The 18,701-nt window shown below is 48.4% G+C and overlaps 1 protein-coding gene across 2 annotated transcripts in view; it reads right to left on the bottom strand.

Moving 5' to 3' along the window:
• Positions 1-17,711, bottom strand: part of LOC102684316 (V-type proton ATPase subunit B) — a 37,944-nt gene extending 20,233 nt beyond the window's left edge. Inside the window, exon 1 of one of the 2 annotated variants that reach the window (XM_006629124.3) lies at positions 17,534-17,711. In XM_006629124.3, the coding sequence (XP_006629187.2) occupies positions 17,534-17,627 (94 nt within the window). In that variant the 5' untranslated portion in view covers positions 17,628-17,711. Of the gene's footprint in view, positions 1-2,895; positions 2,984-17,533 lie in introns of those variants that run through there. The other variant, XM_015343799.2, reaches the window with a different exon arrangement.
• Positions 17,712-18,701: the final 990 nt, after the last annotated feature.

Raw genomic sequence — 18,701 nt, 5'->3', positions numbered from 1 at the left:
ATAAGTCTTGCTTCTACTGCATGTGAAGTTACAGAAGCATTAATTAAAACTAACATATCTCCTGTGTGAAACTAGGTATCTAAATCAAGAGAGATCTTGATTAACGTGTTAGAATTCTTTGAACAAGCAATAACAGTAATGGACAAACACAGAGTATAAGGTCTGTCTTTACAGTCCAAAAACATACTGGTAGGTCAATTGTCTTCTGGGAAAACTGGCCCTAGTGTGAGTGTGTGTGTCTGTGTTTGTGTGTCCTGTGATGGACTGGCATCCTGTCCAGGGTGTACCTGCCTTGTGCCCACTGCTTGCCACGACTCTCAATTGGATGAAGCAGTTAGAAACTGGATGAATGGCTGTAACTCCATTAACATGAGGTACAACCTCATTTATGTCCAGCATAATATCTTATCAAAGTCCTTTCCCTTTTCCTTTCCACAATCTCCTTCACACTGCACACACGTGAAGGCAACATGGATTGTACCGATCTCTATAAATACCACATTCCCCAAAGCTCCAAGCACAGACAAGGGCAATCTGCTCTTTCTATCCCTCTCCGCTGTGCAGGAGTGCCGTTGCCTCTGTGTGGAGATCCCAAGAGGAGAGAAAGCTGTAGCTTCCCTGCACAAGCTCACAACAGTTCACTGCAGCTCACAGGACAGCTCACCTGGGAGAATGCTGGCATCGGCCCCGCCCTGACAGTCAGAAAGGAAGTGTAATCTGAATAGCCCGTGTCGTATTAACCCACTGATATAATGGAGCAAGGCTGTAGCCGCGAGGCAGGACTGAGGCTGCCTTTATGCTAAAATAACGATTAGCCATTGCACTAAAGTGCAGTGCTAAACAGGACTGATTTAGATCAGTGTAAAACCATCCTGCTTCAGATAAGGGACAAATAGATCCTCCTGCTGCGATACGCAGGACTTAATCGCAGCTCTATACGGGATGTAAAGACTGCGAACAGGCCCGACGAGAAAGGTGGTGGTTTAACTCCTCGCCCTGCCAGGCCAGGGGGAGGCAGAGCAGAGCTCAGCCCCAGCTTTCGGTTCAGCTTCGGGTGAGCTGCTCCAGCCCCCGCCCCCAGAGGGCAGCGGGCTCCCCCTGCGCCCGTCCTCGCCCTGGGCCAGCTGTCTGAGCCTCGCGGTGACCTCCGGCCCCGCAGAGCCCCTCGCGAGGCCTGACCTCCATCAGTTCTGACACGCAGAAGCACCAATTCTGTAAAGGTCGCGACCCGCCCAGCAGGGCTTGGCAGGCCCGGGCCCGGCGCTGACACATCTGCGGGGCCCTCTGAGCGAGCACAACCCCCTCCCCGGCCCGACCCGACCAGCAGGAGCGGGGGGGGGAGGTGCTGGGCTGAAGTGTAGCGCCTCTAATTGGGCTTGAATTAGGAAGGCTGGATTTTTCGGTTTTTTCCCCTCAGAAAGAAAAGGCTGCGAGGCCTGCGGGCCGGGGGGACAGAGACAGAGAGGACACACATGTGGGGCTGGCACATGCTCCTCTGCCTTTTCCCAACACCCCTGTCCCGAAGTTCTTTCCCCCGGATGTGTATTTTCCAGTGCTCTCCCTCCCTGGGGCTCCGCGGTTCCTGTGTGCTGTGTCCCAGGAGGACCCGGACGAACAGAGATCTGCTGTTTGACTCGACTGAGCCCCCCCCCTCAGCCCCAGACACCTGCGCTCACTCAGTGCCAAACCCCGGGACTGACGCAAGACAGTCCCATGATCCTCCGGTACAGGAACGGCCAATGGCGTGGGCGGTGCTGAGGCAAACGGCCCAGGCGTCTGGCGGGCAGTGGTGCAGGAGGAGGGAGCAAATAGCACCGATCACAGCAGGCTGTGACACGCAAAGAAAAAAGCTAGAAAAAATGTCAATTTCAGGATCACATACCCTGGCTTTCTGGGTAGCTTTCCCCCACAGGTAGCATCTGTGGTGTTGCCTGGTCCTGAGGGGAGTTTGGGGTAAATCCCGCTGCTTTAATGTGTACAGTACTGGTGTTTTCTGGAGTCTGTCAGGGTGTCTGTCATATCGCTCACGGCGTTTGTTCGTGTTTACGGCGCTGTTGCGCTTGTGTTTTGGGGCTCCTGCGTGAGGTAGTGTCTTGCCACCCTCTGCCAGCCCTAAGACCTGGACATTAAAAGAGCAGACGTCTGCGAACCCTATCCGTCTCGGTCCCTGGCTTTCCGCGGTGTAACGGTCTCCTCTGAGCGAGCTGGACACCCGGCCCGCAGGCGCAGGGGGGTTGCTGAAGCGGGCCGGGCCGGGCCGGGCCGGGCCGGAACCGGGAGACCAGCCTGGCTTCCGCTCAGGGGAGACACGGCCTGCGTGTCCACAAACCCCGCTTCCGCGTCGCCTGTGCCGCCGTGCGCACGTTTCTGTTTCATTTTCGTTCTTCGGAAACGGACGGAGGAAAAGGTTTAGCGGGGCTTTGTGACTCCGCCGAGACAGCCCTCCGCCCCCTAACCCCGATCCCCCGTTTCGCCGTTTTCACAGGGAAGCTAGTGCCGTCTCACAGGCTACATTACAGTCCTCCCACATGAAGCAGACACTCTTTATCCAGTGTGACACTTCCGATTACTTCCACAGCCCTATCTGATCAGCACTTCCAATTCAATTAGTCCCAATTAGTCCTGCTCTCGCCCTCTCGCCGAGCCCCTTTCACAGCTCAGTGCACTCCGCTGCCCCTCTGCCACCAGGCCATTGTCCTCCCCGATCACACCCGCTCCGACCAGCACACCTGGGCCCTTCATTAGACCGTCCAGATGTAGCAGCAGCGACGATTAAGGGGCTCTTTTCACATTCCAGCCGCACGGAAAGTTTAACGACGCGCTGCTGCGATGCGAGGAAGAAAAAGACGCATTAAAAGCTCAGTGAAGGTACAGTGAAGCGTGCATTGCACGTACCGGGACAAATAATCTTGAATTCACGGACGCATTTGTTTTTCATAGCTTGATTGTACTTCTTCTTTTAAATCCAGTCCTTAAATCCAAAGAGGGGTGATGCTAAGGGTATTTTACCAACACGGAGATCATTTCCGAGGGAAGGGAAACGAACAGTTGGATCTTCAGACTTTCACGCTGCTGACAGGAATTTTTCTGCGCGTCAGGGTCTGATCTCCTGTGATCTGGATGTCTGATGCCGAAGGGGGATGCTGGAGGACAGCTGAGCCTCGCAGGAAAGGACGCTCTGCGCTGCGTTCCTCGCCATTCTCTATGACCGAATACATCACTGAGAAACGAGACTTGAGCAGCCGAACAACGCGACAGGTTGAGCAACACAGTGAACAGTTAATCATCCTTAAAAAAAAAGCAAGAGCCACATAACCCCCTAAACGCGTTTGCTCTTCCCTTATCGTCGTATGTGCAGTTTTCACAGTGAGACTGTATCAGTCTGGATGTAGGAACGTGTACAGTACCTGCATGCTTACCTAACACCCAGCACGACAGGGAGCACTCAAACACTGCAGTTATTCGATGGCAGGGGCTTGTGTATCACACAGGGTTTGTACAAGCACAGAAGAGTTATGTGTAAACCGAACCAATCCACAGTTGTTGTTGTTTTTGTCTGAGGGTGGTCATTTTAATGCGGCAGGATTGTGTCAAAGCGCGCTCTGGAACCCGAGCTGAAAGGGAGAGCGCAGAGGCGACAGGGCAGGGGAGAGCGGGGTGGCACAGGCTGGTTTCTGGGAGGTCCCTGCCACAGGAAGTCAGCGTGGAGCTCTGAAGGCAGCAGGTGGCTCTTAGGAACCGCAGGAGAACGGTTTGTGCTAAACCACAGCCTGTGTGAGAGACGGGTGACAGGGAACACTGTGAACCGGCCCTCTCAATCCACTACACACGCACACACACAACACACCCTCACACACTCCCCCTCCTCTCCCTGCGCTCCTTAATGAAAGGCCCCTGCTCTCCCTCCTTCCCAGCAGTGCTCTAATCATAACCGACAGCTTCCTCTTTAATTGGTTGTAACACCCAGATGGAAGGTCCTTAATTTGCTGTTACTAATAATCGCAGGCAGCTGACTGAGGGAAGAAAAGGAGGGAAAGCCTTGATTTGTTGGTTATAGATACAGAAGCAGTAAACACCCTGGGCTTCGGACCAACAGTTTGAAGAGGCTTTTGTTCACACGTTCGCTCAAAGGAGCTCGGAGGAAAAGACAGCCCCCCCCCTCCGCTCCGTACATAAAGGGCACAGCGGCGCAGGGGTGTGGGAGTGAGAGAATTGTGAACTAGACAGTAATTAGGACTTTTTTTGAAATGGGGACTGGGGAGGGCCGGGCCCAGCCGCTGGCCTTCCCCGCCGGCCTATTGAGAGTGTGAGAGCCCCTGAACCGCCGCCCGAGGCCGGAGAGCAGAGACACGGGGGACGTGGTGGCTCTCCTGGTCTTAATGGGGGGGAATCGCCGCCGCGGCCGGGGCCAGAGCTGTGTCTGTGGCTCAGGCAGCCGCGATCACGTACAGACAGTTCCACTCGCCGTCATCTAGGACATCGCCTTCCTGCAAAGTAGAGAGTTTCTACTTGCGCTTGTGCCCTGGTCTCGTGTGTCCCCACTTAAAACACTGAATTCAGTCCCTCTCACCACAGCAGAGACAGGACAAACTGCCCTTCTGGTAAAAACCCCACAGAGCAGCTCGGCACAATCTCACAGCAATAAACTCTTTTAGATTTTGAGACGCAGACTGTGACAGAACCTGATACAAGTACAGTATTCAAAGTCCTCAAGTGCAGTGACAAATTCAACCCAACAGACGTCTTCAGAATCGACAGTGAAACACAAATCAGGGGACACAAGGGGCAACGACAGCATGTTGAAGTGTTCTGAGATTGCTAAGAGGAGGCATCTCTTTACACGAAAGCTTGTGGGACAGCTGCAGCTCCTCTGTCATATAGTTGCAGCTTATAACCTTGTTTTCTTTCCAGAAACGACTAACTTGCAAACAAATGATTCCACTGATTTGTAACCTTTATCTTGTTCTTAATAAAGAAAATGGTTAAAAGACCTTAATCTTTTCAATCTTGAGAAAGATTTCCAGAAAGATTTAGTTAAGGTGTTTGAAATCCTCGCCTAAAGAAAATGTGGATTCCCAAACCATTATTGAAGCACTACATTGAAATCAGGACCAGTAGCCACAGGAAGGAACAGGTGTTTGGCCATAAGAAGCTGTTTGGGGTTGGCACATCTTGCCCAGGCTTGCTATGGAATCCACCATTTTCTTTGAACCTCGTGTCCTTTACAGAGAGGATTCAAATCTTTATTTCACACTTCCAAGTACTGTACATCTAAGTGACACCCCTCTCTGATGCCAGAGAGCAGTAGGGACACGAGAGCCATGGTGACCAGCATTGTTTTTGTCACCCCTGTACTCTACACACCAAACCCAGTCAGTTTAGTAACAGGAAATGTAAACAGTCTCCCAATTTCTAGTAAGCGCAGTGCCGAAGGTTTTGTTTTTGAAACGGTATTGAAAGATAGAAATTAAGCATGTCGTGTTGACAAGAGTCCAGAAAGTAGTGTTTGTAGATTAGGGGTTGGAATGAATAACTCAAAAGGCTTTTTCCTGAAGGACGGGGACTGGGTTCTATAGAATTGTTAGGGAAGTTTTACAATCAATCTCGGCATCCTCCACAGCAATGTGGCCTGTAGCCCCACATTTTTCATGGTGTCTGCCTGGCCTTGAGATAAATAATTTGTGCTACTATACCTCTAAAGATTAATCAGAAACTGTGTGGCTTCCCACAGAGCTTGTAACCTTTCATTTCTGTTAGCAATTGAAAGGCAGGTCAAAAGTTAATTAAATTTTTTTACCACATTCTACTGCACAGGGTCATGGAACTGTAAATAAAAGCAGAACTATTATTCTGAAATTGAAATGATGTTTATATGTAGATGAATGTCAGGCAGCATTAAATACCTTCCAATTCCTTCAGGTCTATTCAAACCCTTTCTGGTGACTGTGTTCTGTTTTTCCCTAACATGTCATTTTTATTAAATGAAGATTTTCTTGACATAAGTCAGAAAAAGACATTTCCCAAGGATTTAAATAGTAACAAATAGATGATGAAATGGTTCTTGAGAGAACTTGAGAGTGCAAGAAATGGATAGGAATTGAATCAATTACAGGAATAACACATTTGTTTTGCTACCTGCTATTTTAGAACTACCTGTTATTTTTTTCTTTTCTGTGCACACAAACGAATCTGGGGAGAAAGGTGAAAAGGTTTGCTGTCTAGCAGAAATCCACAGTTGACAAGTGGAGCCCTGTGAGCAGAGGGCAGTGAGCTTGACTCTCGGCCCTTCAGTCTTGAGGTAGAGCTCTTCAGAAAGTGTGTCGGCAAAGCTCCATCAGAGATGCATCAGAAAAATACAAAAAGTATGTGGGATTGAATCCTGAAAGCTTTGAAAGGCACACCAGTTTAGACAGACCTCAGGTGTCCTGCTCAAGTCGAAGAAATATGTCAAGTGAGACCTTCAAGAGTTGACTGTTAACATCTAAAGTGTCATCTAACATCTCTGCTGCTCGTGCCAGAGTAAAGGAGCTGTCTGCTCATGAGGTGAGTGAGTGACGGGCGAGGGGTACAGGCAGACAGGGGGAACTGTCACGTTCTCGCATAATCAAATGCATCATTCGGATAAACGCCGGGGGATTCCCACGACCCCTGTCAAGTCCCCATCAAGGCCCCATCCAAGTCCCGAAAACGACAACGCACAAGCTAGTCATCCCATCACGTCTCTCCCTTTTCACCGGACCTGCTATTTCAACCTCCTCAGCCCTCACTTCAGCGCTTGGTATTAATCACATACTGTTTTCCTGAGCTCTTCACCTTCGAAACCTTTGCTCAATGAGGTTTTAAAGTAAGTTTATTCAATTGGCCATCTGGAGAGCAAACCAGTGATACAAATATATCTCACCATTTATAATCTGAACATAGGCATTTCAAAGCCTTTTTATACACCAGAAAATCCTTCTCAGTTATTATAAATGCCACATTCAGGAGGAAGACACCTGAGTGTATATTTAAGCACAACATAAAGATTTCCATATATCGTACAATTACGGAAGGAGTATTTTTCACCTTCCAGTTGCTCTGAAATGTCACATTGTCATCTTTCTTTCCCTTTCTACTGAAAAGAATTAACCTCTTCCTGTTCCTTTCTGTACAGTATGTTGCATGGACCTTTCCATCTTCGGATTAAAGTAGAATTACTGATGCTACTAAATCTCTGGCCAACAACCAGCTGAACATCTAAATGAAGAAGTCCAGACCCTTGTCTAGAGCATGGGCCTCACTGTGAAGAGCTGCTCCACAGGGCCCACTCCACACTCTCTGGAACACAAGCAATATCAACACCCAAGAGTTAAATGTACTGAAGAACATTTATTGAGTGTTGAGCTCTATTAAGCTCTAGTACGTAGCCCTGCTTGGCTAAGAAGGTCAGGTTGACACCTAAAGAAGGCTCCACAGCCAAAACATTCTGTCTCCTTTCTTTCAGCCTGGAATAAACCTTTCCTTGTTCCTCTGCTTGGCTGAGAGCAGCCCCCTGGCTGTAGGACACAAAGGCCGAGACTACCCAGGAGGGATACAGGAGACATAAGCGAGGGACAGAAGTTGACTTACAGTATTTATAGGTTTCTTAAAAATTCAGGAAATGGCACCAGATATGATTATGAATTTGGAGTGAGTTGAATTTGGCTGCTGCTATCCCTCCTGAATGTCTGTTGTAAACTCAATTTACTGGAGCTCACACCTAAGGAATGCTCCACGGCCGAAACGTTCTTCTCTTTTCAGCGTGGAATAAACCTATTACTTGTTCCTTTGCAGCCTATGCATGCTGATGCAGCTACCCACCTGAACAACTCCATTTAATGCCTTCTTTTCTGGCAAAAGCAGTAGCAATTTCTCAATGATGCCAAAGTTAAAACAGAAATGCCTGACATAGTCACTGGGACTTGACCATTCTCGCAGGTTTTTGTGGGGATCAGGGACCAAGTCAGGTGTGAGGTCTTATTTTAAAAAACTCTCTCATTGTACAAGCCCTTTGACAGACATCTTTCAAGGATCACCGTTCAGGGATAAAATGTTTTAAGAGCACACATTTGCTACACACTGAGGGAATGATAAATGTATCTTTCAAGGAACCCATTCAGGAAAATGGTGTGTTTTAAAACCAAGACAATACGATGAATTGTGGCACTGAAAATAAATTATCAACATTTCTGTCTCAGCACAGAACTCCTAGTCCTCACGCCTGCCCCCTTCATCTTCAACTTCTCTAAACAATAAACCGCATGAGGATTTCATGTAGTTTGTATTCACTGACTAAAGACATGAAACATCCTCACACACTGGGTGGGGGATCTGGAGAATTTGTGAGTGCTGGTAAGAAATAAATACACCACCGTGAGGGGGGCTAATCCTGTCTTTTTCAGCACTGCGCTTCGAGAGCACAAAACACCACCCTGCTGACCTGGTAATGAGGGGCAAAAGCAAATGAAAGAAAATGACCAATCCCTCCACAAAAAGAGGTGGCAGAAAGAGGGCTTTGTGTGAGCATTTTGTCAGTTGTCATCTAAACCGGTGAGCACAAGATTGCAGAAGAAAAGACGTCAAAGGCATTCTATAAATTGAAATCCTGAACAATATGCCAGGAAAGGGCTGTGGGCAGAGAAAAGCAGGCTGGCCTTGAGGAGTGGGTAGCAACATACAGCGATTGCTGCGGACTGCTAATGGTGGAGGAGGAGATTAATGAAATAGCATAAGCCACTTTGAGAGAGCTTTGAACCCAGTCTGGCACGGTGCTTATCAACAAGGAAGCAGGAGCTGCACAGTGCAGGATGCAAAGGGAATGCATGATTTACATTATACTGGGACCATTTTTAAATGCATATTAAGGACCAAGTCAGTGCTGCATGGTGAGGATAGTTGCCACAGTGCTACTATTAATTCATGCAGGGGTTGCTTTGATCCATGTGACCATCAATACAGTTCGATTGTATACAGTTGTGTGTTTTCCAGTAGGAATCTGAGTGAAGTGCCTTTCTCAAGGGTACAAGAGCCCCACAATCTCTCTGCGTGTCCGGAGCCCCTATTTGCTGTCACCACAGCCTCTATTTGCTGTCTTCCAGCCATCTTCTTCAGCTCTGGTTTTGCTCTGCTTGTAACTTATAGAGTGACAACAAAGCATACGTCTTCAGAATGAGCAGCAAAAGATGAGCCAATGGAAACAAATGGAAACTACATGGGAGTACAGTATATTTAAAACAATAGGCTCTTCTTTACACAAAGGGTTGTGGGAGTCTGGGCCAAGGTGCCCAGTACTGTTGTTCAAGGCAATCTCTTGTTTTTTTTTCAAGACTCAACCTGAAATCCTCAGGTCAATCAGCTACCAACTACCAAATGGGAGAAATGTATCCAGAGAGGAGGTCTTCTAGAAAATAGGTTTAGGGATGGACTTATTTTAAGGAAAAATGCACCATTATTGCAGACATGAAATTTTACCCGTCCTGCTCTGGATTCCAGACTCTTATACAGCTGTTCCCTGTAGGATCCCGGTGACTGTGTTGCCACCTTGTGATTTGGTAGTCCGTCCCACACACTCACAACTCTTTGTGTAAATCAATACCTTCTCGGCAGCACAAAGATAAGAAGATTGGAATATCGGCAGAACTCTTCAAGATGTCTGCAGAACTGTTCTAGTTGTGAGTCTGTCTTCCCACCAGAATTTTCACTGAAAATCTCCTTCAAGAGATGTGCAGTGTGAAGGGCGATTGCCACCTTGCGCGCTGCCTGAGCATCAGGACAGCGAAGAAACACTGAGTGCTTCTTGCCCTGTGAAGTTCTAGAAATAACACCCCTTGTAGGTAACAGCAGGAATGGTGTGCGGACTCATTTAGGGTGTGAGTGCTTGCTGCGCGTGGGAATGCGGTGGTGCTTGTGCGACCGAGCGCAATTCGTGACACAAGGCTTATCCCAGACACCTCCTGGCTCTTGACGAGGAGCACATTCAATCAGTAAGAATATTGCCCCACTATTGAAATTCTTACTCTGCGTGAATATGGCTGTCTGTAAACTGCCAGGGAGACTACTGCCCAGATGCAGATGGTGAGTCATGTTATGTTTGTGTTTATGTTCATGTGCTTCTGACCTGGAGGATTGCAAGTGTTGACATCCATAGTAATAGGGATTATCTGACATTACATATGTTATAGATCTGTTTTAAATAATGCTGATGACATCACAATGCTGTGGGCACTCAGAAGAATTAATACTTCAATATATCATACTATATAATTCAGCGAGTCTGTGGCATTGTGTTTCGTTGGTACCTAATTTAAACAAATGGGATCATACCATCTTAACCTTATATTTATATTGGTCCCAAGCAAAGATAATGAATATACATGTAATTTAATTAAGAGTACTGTACACTCCAATACACCTAAGATGCAGGAGATAACATTTGGAAATAACACTGAGGAAGCTGTAGTACTGTACATGCTGGGGAGGAGAGAGAGATCCTACTGAATGCAGTTATGAAGTTGCTTAATGTGATCTTTGACAAATTAAATAAGGAAAGTAAATCTTCTGGGGGGTGTAAAGGAAACTGAAAAGCACAGAGAGGAAGCTTAAAAGGCTTTCTGTCTTTTCCTAATTCTAAGCATCAGCTCTGTCTTTATGGTCAGTTGCTGACTGCAAATAACATTGTACAGCACATGTACTGCATCAGTACAGCCATGGTCACTCACAATACCAGAATCTTGTTATTATGCCAGTCCAGGTCTGCTATTACTGACAGCCGCTGCTTCCCAGCGTAACGGGAGCAAAGAGCGGGGTTTGTGTGCTCTTCCTTCCTCTGCAGTCAGAGTCAGGAGAGAGAGCACCTCTGCACCCTGGGATCCCTCTGGAAGAGCATTTCATTTCAGACTTAAACATCACACTTGAGCTTTAAAGAACTCAGAAAAGATATCCTCATTGGTTTTGGAGTGAATTGCTATAAACATCAGGGGAAAAAATTATTCCAGGTACTTCAAACCTGCTTCAGTCAAGTTTACAATTACAGACCCCTGACGTATTGGATTGAAGAGGCTTCACATCAAGGAGAGAATACACACACACACACATATATACACTAAAACTTCAAGTAGGGAGCTGTGTCAGCATGCATAGGCTGCAAAGGAACAAGTAAACAACTTTATTCCTGCTGAAAAGGGAAGAAAAGAAACACAACGTTTCAGCTCCGGAGCCTTCTCCTTCACTCCTGAAGAAGGCTCCACGGCCGAAACGTTGTGTTTTCTTTCTTTTCTACACTAACACTTGATGGGCTGAGGCCCACAACAAACACCATATTAAATAAGACACAAACACAGCAGTATCCAGTACATCTTGCAGGACCTGATGCAGATGCTTAAGCTAATCCAAAACATCAATGGAGAGGAATGAAAAGACGACTAGTTTCACTGTGCTTGGGGATTCTTGTGCTTTTAAATAGGCAGAGCTCTGAATGTTCCAATACAGTGTATTGGTTTTACAAATTAGAAAATTAGAAGGACTACTAATGAGAAAAAGTCATTGTACCTATTTGGATTTGTATTAGTACATAAGCACTAGCAGTCGCATTGAAATATAACTCAGCACTGCACTTCGCAAAAACAGGACCATTGAGAGCACTCAATCAAAACTCCAACTCCAAAAAGAGAGCACAGGCTCAGTGAACACACCTGGCCAAAGAAACTGGTTGACACAGGCAGACCTGGCTGTCCAGAGAGGACAGGTTGTGCTCCCACTGCCAACAGGGAGAAGCAGAGACAGAGATTAGACAAATGAAATAGGCAATTCCTAAAGAGTGAATCTAATCCCAGGAGTCCCACTCCTACCAGAATTAGAACAGCTTCCTTGTGCTAGAGAAAACCTACAGACCTGCAGCTCAGTACATGATCTCATGTTACAGCCTGAGAAACAAACAGTGACCATCTCAAATAAGAATATTTTGTTGTTCTAACATGACCACTTGCGTTCCTCGCAGGCTCATGCCCTCCACCGCTCCACACCGCCCATTCCCTCCTGCAACGCCTGGCACGCGAACCCGGGTCTCCGGCGTAACGCAACAGGGAGCCCAGGCGGCTGAGGTCCCTGCTACGTGCAGGGAGGGCGATGACGTCACTGTATCCGAACGAGCTCCGCTACACTAAATCTTTGTCAATGTTTTGCTAATTGATACTGCTTTTGCATCACGGTAATTTATTGGTCATGGGAATAAACCTTTTTAATTTGAATTTAAGAGAATATTGAACACCAAAACACAAATAATACATGACACATGACACACAACACTAAAAATCAACAGGCAACTACTCACATTGTTCGAAAGTCCTATTTACAAGTGTGTGCTGCATATTATTGTTTTATTGCTGTGTGTGTCACTGGAATGTGTGCTGATGATGTCCTTTCTCCTTCCTCCACACGTCCTGTTTCACAACGGTATTCATGACTCCAAGTTCCGGAATTCCAGAACCCGGAATAATGAATAAGCTTTTTGTTTGTGTTTGCGTGTACATGTGCGTATTTGTGCGGTACACGTTAACCCAGCTGGACTTCTTCAATATCACCCTCCTTTAACTACCCGAGCGAAAGAAAAAACTGAACTTGTACAAAAGTATTGACACATTTCTTTAAACCGGATGAGATTCATGTGCTACCAACAACAACCAACTCAAGATCACAAACCCTGGTCTCTCCTGTCCGAAATCCATCTTACCTTCTTCCAAATAGTAATCCATGGCTGAGTGCTAACGTCCAGGTATTCCTCCATAAAATACGACATCTTTCCATCTTAAAACGGATGAAAGCAAAGAAAATGGAAACCCGCACAAAACCTAGATGGAGTATGACAAGCTAGCACCCTTTCCTAATTGCTGACAGAGGTCCTGGCTTTGGAATGTGAAAAAAAGGCTTGTGGAGCCAGCCTGTTGTGTGAAGTGTGTCATAACAACGGCCATCGCTTCAAGAAGCTGACAAAGTGGGGAGGTGAAAGCGCCTTTAGTGCTGCTGGTTAGAGGTCAGTCTGCCATTAACCCCTGAACGACAGCTCACACCACCCCCTGCCCCCGGCCCCTGCTCAGCGCGGTGGTGCGGAGCTGCCCTGCACCTCTCTCACTCAGCCCCTGACCCCGAGCTGTGCACATGGCCTCACATGAACATGCAGGTGTGGTGGGGACCCCAGCCAGAAAGTCCCTAATTAGCGACCCTAATTAGGAAGGGCTTTCCTGCAGAGCTATTGAGCAGTGCTGGGGAGGCGTGTGGGATAGACGGGGTGGAGGGGGGAAATCTGACACTGATGCACAGTGGGGTGCAAAGACACGAGAATTACAGGAGCCCTGATTCTACTGCAGCATTCCCTCACTCTGTCAGTGTAGCTCCTCTATCACTCCTCACTCCCTCACTCTGTCAGTGTAGCTCCTCTTTCACTCCTCACTCCCTCACTCTGTCAGTGTAGCTCCTCTATCACTCCTCACTCCCTCACTCTGTCAGTGTAGCTCCTCTATCACTCCTCACTCCCTCACTCTGTCAGTGTAGCTCCTCTATCACTCCTCACTCCCTCACTCTGTCAGTGTTGCTCCTCTATCACTCCTCACTCCCTCACTCTGTCAGTGTAGCTCCTCTATCACTCCTCACTCCCTCACTCTGTCAGTGTAGCTCCTCTATCACTCCTCACTCCCTCACTCTGTCAGTGTATCTCCTCTATCACTCCTTACTCCCTCACTCTGTCAGTGTAGCTCCTCTATCACTCCTCACTCCCTCACTCTGTCAGTGTAGCTCCTCTATCACTCCTCACTCCCTCACTCTGTCAGTGTAGCTCCTCTATCACTCCTCACTCCCTCACTCTGTCAGTGTAGCTCCTCTATCACTCCTCACTCCCTCACTCTGTCAGTGTAGCTCCTCTATCACTCCTCACTCCCTCACTCTGTCAGTGTAGCTCCTCTATCACTCCTCACTCCCTCACTCTGTCAGTGTAGCTCCTCTATCACTCCTCACTCCCTCACTCACTCTCTACAGCTCCTCTATCACTCCACACTCCCTCACTCACTCTACAGCTCCTCTATCACTCCTCACTCCCTCACTCACTCTCTACAGCTCCTCTATCACTCCACACTCCCTCACTCACTCTACAGCTCCTCTATCAGTACACAACAAATTAAATTATGTAAATAAGATCAGATCTTTCAGAAATGTGGGTCCATCAGGGTCACGATTGTCATCCCTCCTCTTAAGGGCTCTGCGATCCTTTCATATTTTAGGGATTATGTGCAACTGCCCCATGTTTTGTGTCCCATCACTTAAGTCTGGTGATCCTGCTATTCCTGGCTCAGCACTGGGAGTTTGCCGCCCAGAAGCCCGCCTACCAGCGGGTCCAGGAGAGACCCGACAGCAAGGCTTCATCATGGCGTCCTGACCATCTGGGTCCAGGGCTCGGAGCGCCTGGCCTCGTTACCCTGGTTTTATTCCTTGTTCCGGATCCCGTTCATGATTTTAACCTTATTTGTCTCATCTTGGATGGATCCCCTGGTTCCTGGACTCTGGACTGTCTGGATCAGTTTGTCTTGGCCACGCCCCCCGAGCACCGGATCACTGCGTCACGCCCTCCATCTGTCAACCCGTCCTGATCCTGTACATCTTTTCCCTGTAGTCCTTCTCCACTTACTTCCGGATTATACCGTCTACATAGGGTCCTGAACTACGCTTACAAGCAGTATGCAGCAGACTAGTGTTCCATTTGTTCTGTAATTCTGCAGACTGATGTGCTACCAGCTACCTAGACATTGCCCACCCTTGTCTGCATGAAATCCCCTTTGCTTTCCTCCCCAAGAGCACACAACAGTAAATAAAAGAAGGCAGTCTCTCTCCCTTGCACACGTGCACATCACCCTGCTCTCATTCTTTCTTTAATCTTGAGGGAAAAGAAGCCCTTTTCCAAGGCCTTTCCACAGTGGTTGACTGGTCAGCTTCTTCCTGACTAGATCTGTCCACCAGAAAGCTCTTATCACCTTCAGCAGTGGCTCAGCCCCTCTCAGGGTCCCTGAACAACATGCTGCTTTCGCCCACTGTGGTCTTGAGACAGCCCAGTCAGTCAATGTCCTTGTAGTGTATGTCTGTGTGCTAGTGTCTGTGTTGCTGTGTCTTTGTGTTGTTGTGTAGTGTGTTACATGCATGTTTTGTGTGTTTCTGTATTAGTTTGTCTGTGTGTTATTGATGTATGTGGTCTGTCTGTCCATGTAAGTAATAGAAACTACTAGTAGAAAACTGCAAAAGAAAAACAACACACTAAGGCATTGCTTCTGCTGTTCTGTTACAGAATGACCTGAATTCCTGACAGCTATGGAGTGTATTTATACAACAATAAAACATGCCCAAGAGATCACAGGCAACAAGGTGGAGCTCCCACAGTCCAGTTCTCTCAAGCCCAGTCCTGGATCACCTGCACTGTTTACATGATACACTATTACTTTCAGACCCCAAAATACATGACAGAGATCACTGCACAGCTGGAAGTGATTTCTCAATAAGAGTAGGGAGTTATCCCGGTGTCCAGGCCATATTTCCCCCCTTGCCCTTTACCGTGGCCTCCAGATTGTCCCCATGTGTGATTGGCTTGCACTGGCCCTGTCCAGGGTGAACCCTGCCTTGTGCTCATTGCTTGCCAGGTAGACTCCGGCTTCCCACGACACCGTGTGGTGTAAAGCGGTTTGGCAAATGACATGAAAGTAAAGCGTCTTATTTAATTCAGCATCATCTTTGGAGCATTTGTCCAGTCGCCATCACTTCTTTAAAAGCCAGCCACCAGGAAAGGGTAAACACTGCGTCTGCTTTCTCTGGCATCACTACCATTCTCAAACGCAGGCTGCCACTGTATTGGACTGCCGAACAATTACTCCTTTTTGTTCCTGACATTATGCGAGAGTGACTTTACTCCCAGCCAGCAGCCTTTCCTACTGTCAGAAGACAAGAGGCTGTTCCTATGAAAACACTCAGCTCTCCTGTCATGGCCATGCAGAGACGGGAACCTGGGCTGATCGCTCTTCACCAGTGAACAACCTACTGCCCCCGGAGCACAGCATGGCTCTGCCCACCTCAGTTTTCCCCTGCCAGGCTCTACTGATAACTCATTAGCACGAGCTATTTCTTCAGCTCTGAAATACTTCCTGAGCTTTTGACAATGCATTTTATTCAAAATGTATCCTGAATACCGCAAAACACAATCCTGCTGAGCCAGCAACCACAGAGTTCCCAGCATCCCATCTGTATTTTCTTTCTCTGATAGATTTGGCAAATTTCCTTAATTTCTTATCCTTATCCTGCAGCTAGAATCTGAGTGAATGTGTCTCCAGCTGTGTTGCTATGCACCATTTCCACTCTGGCCTTTAAATGTAAGGCCACACCACAGAGCGCTCAAGCTACTTGAGGTAAAACAATGACAGCCAAACTTCTCGTTTTTAACTTTTCCACAAATAAGAAAATAAAAATATTTTTCTGAACACTCCAGAAAACTATTTTCATGACGATCACGACGAGCCCAGCTCTCATACACACTCTGATCACGATGAGCCCAGCTCTCACACACACTCTGATCACGATGAGCCCAGCTCTCACACACACTCTGATCATGATGAGCCCAGCTCTCTCACACACTCCGATCACGATGAGCCCAGCTCTCTCACACACTCTGATCACGATGAGCCCAGCTCTCACACACACTCTGATCACGACGAGCCCAGCTCTGACACACACTCTGATCACGAAGAGCCCAGCTCTCACACACACTCTGATCACGACGAGCCCAGCTCTGACACACACTCTGATCACGACGAGCCCAGCTCTCACACACACTCTGATCACGACGAGCCCAGCTCTGACACACACTCTGATCACGAAGAGCCCAGCTCTCACACACACTCTGATCACGACGAGCCCAGCTCTGACACACACTCTGATCACGACGAGCCCAGCTCTCACACACACTCTGATCACGACGAGCCCAGCTCTCACACACACTCTGATCACGAAGAGCCCAGCTCTCACACACACTCTGATCACGACGAGCCCAGCTCTCACACACACTCTGATCACGACGAGCCCAGCTCTCACACTCACTCTGATCACGAAGAGCCCAGCTCTCACACACACTCTGATCACGACGAGCCCAGCTCTGACACACACTCTGATCACGACGAGCCCAGCTCTCACACACACTCTGATCACGACGAGCCCAGCTCTCACACTCACTCTGATCACGACGTGCCCAGCTCTCACACACACTCTGATCACGACGAGCCCAGCTCTCACACACACTCTGATCACGACGAGCCCAGCTCTCACACACACCCTGATCACGATGAGCCCAGCTCTCACACACACCCCGATCACGACGAGCCCAGCTCTCACACACACTCTGATCACGATGAGCCCAGCTCTAACCCGCTGTCAGTGGTCAGCGCTGCAGGGGCTCTGCAGTGGCCTGTGTGGAGGCACTGGCAGGAGGTGCACTCACTTGTGCGGGGCTGGCTGATGTAGTCCCGACTCACTGCCAGGGCGTGCTCCCTGGCTGCTGCCACGCGCGTCCGGGTCTCTGCCTGCCTCGACATCCTTCCTGCCGCTGCTCTGGGCGCTGCAGGAGCGCGTCCTGCCCTTATAAACAGCCACTGGGTTTCTGTGCTGTGGGACCCGGAGGGATCCGGGAAGATCCTGCAGGATCAGTTTTCACCAGGCTCCTCTCTTCCCCTGAGGCGTTATGCTGGCTTGCAATTTGCTTTCCTTTCTGCTGCTGTTTCCGGACGTTTGAATGTGTGTTTGTGTGTCAGTGTGTGAGTGTGTGTCCCAGGCCCACAGCCCTGACTCAGTGACATGCTGTAGCTGGGAAGGATATGGATTATTAAAGGAGGCCCATGCTCTTCCTAGATCTCAGTGGACCACAGTCTCCTGTTTCTGGAAAGCTGCAAAGATGATCTTTCTGGGGTCATTGTGAGAGACCAACAAGTCACATCCTCCTGACCTGTGGATACCCCCTCGTATAGCCCGTCTGTCCAAGCAATTACACTGCTTCTGACATTTGCAAGGTGGCAGCATCACCTTTGACTGTGTCTCATGTCTCAGATGCTTTGCACTGAGAGACCTAAAAAAAACATTTTTAAAATGCATCCTCCCTTTCCACCTTCGCACATGTGGGGTCACTGCAGTGAAGATCTGAGTGGACTCACTGATCAGCTAACATCTGGACCTGCTCCTGCAGCACGGGATGCGGGCTCTCCATGTACAGGCAGCACAGCTAGTGGGCCGACGAGCGATTCCATGTGCAGCCTGAGCAGGGCAGGGGCACTCGGTCCAGTGTGATCTGAAGACCTTAACTGGCCACAGCATCAGTCCTCAAGCTCTAGGCAAGACTCGGCCTTTTCAGGACTGGGATGAGAAACCTCTGAGAATAAAAATGTTCCTGCGGCTGTTGGTGAACTAGTACTTTGTTGGTGTAAGTGGCACTCTTCCACCTGAACTAAAACTGCCCCAGCATTGTGACGGGGAAACTGGGGACACAATACAGGTCTTGGTCAGTAAAAAGGGTGGTGCTATTCCTGCTGTCCTAGCTTGATTGTTCTCTGGGCTGGCACTGTCTGGCCACCCTAAAGGTCCCCTTTAATTCTATTGGTGAAGCAGTTTCTCATTTC

The sequence above is a fragment of the Lepisosteus oculatus genome, chromosome 1 (assembly GCF_040954835.1).
Source record: "Lepisosteus oculatus isolate fLepOcu1 chromosome 1, fLepOcu1.hap2, whole genome shotgun sequence".
Classification (NCBI taxonomy): domain Eukaryota; kingdom Metazoa; phylum Chordata; class Actinopteri; order Semionotiformes; family Lepisosteidae; genus Lepisosteus; species Lepisosteus oculatus.
The sequence above is the reverse complement of the archived record's forward strand: the minus strand, read 5'-3'. Positions and strand labels throughout refer to the sequence as shown.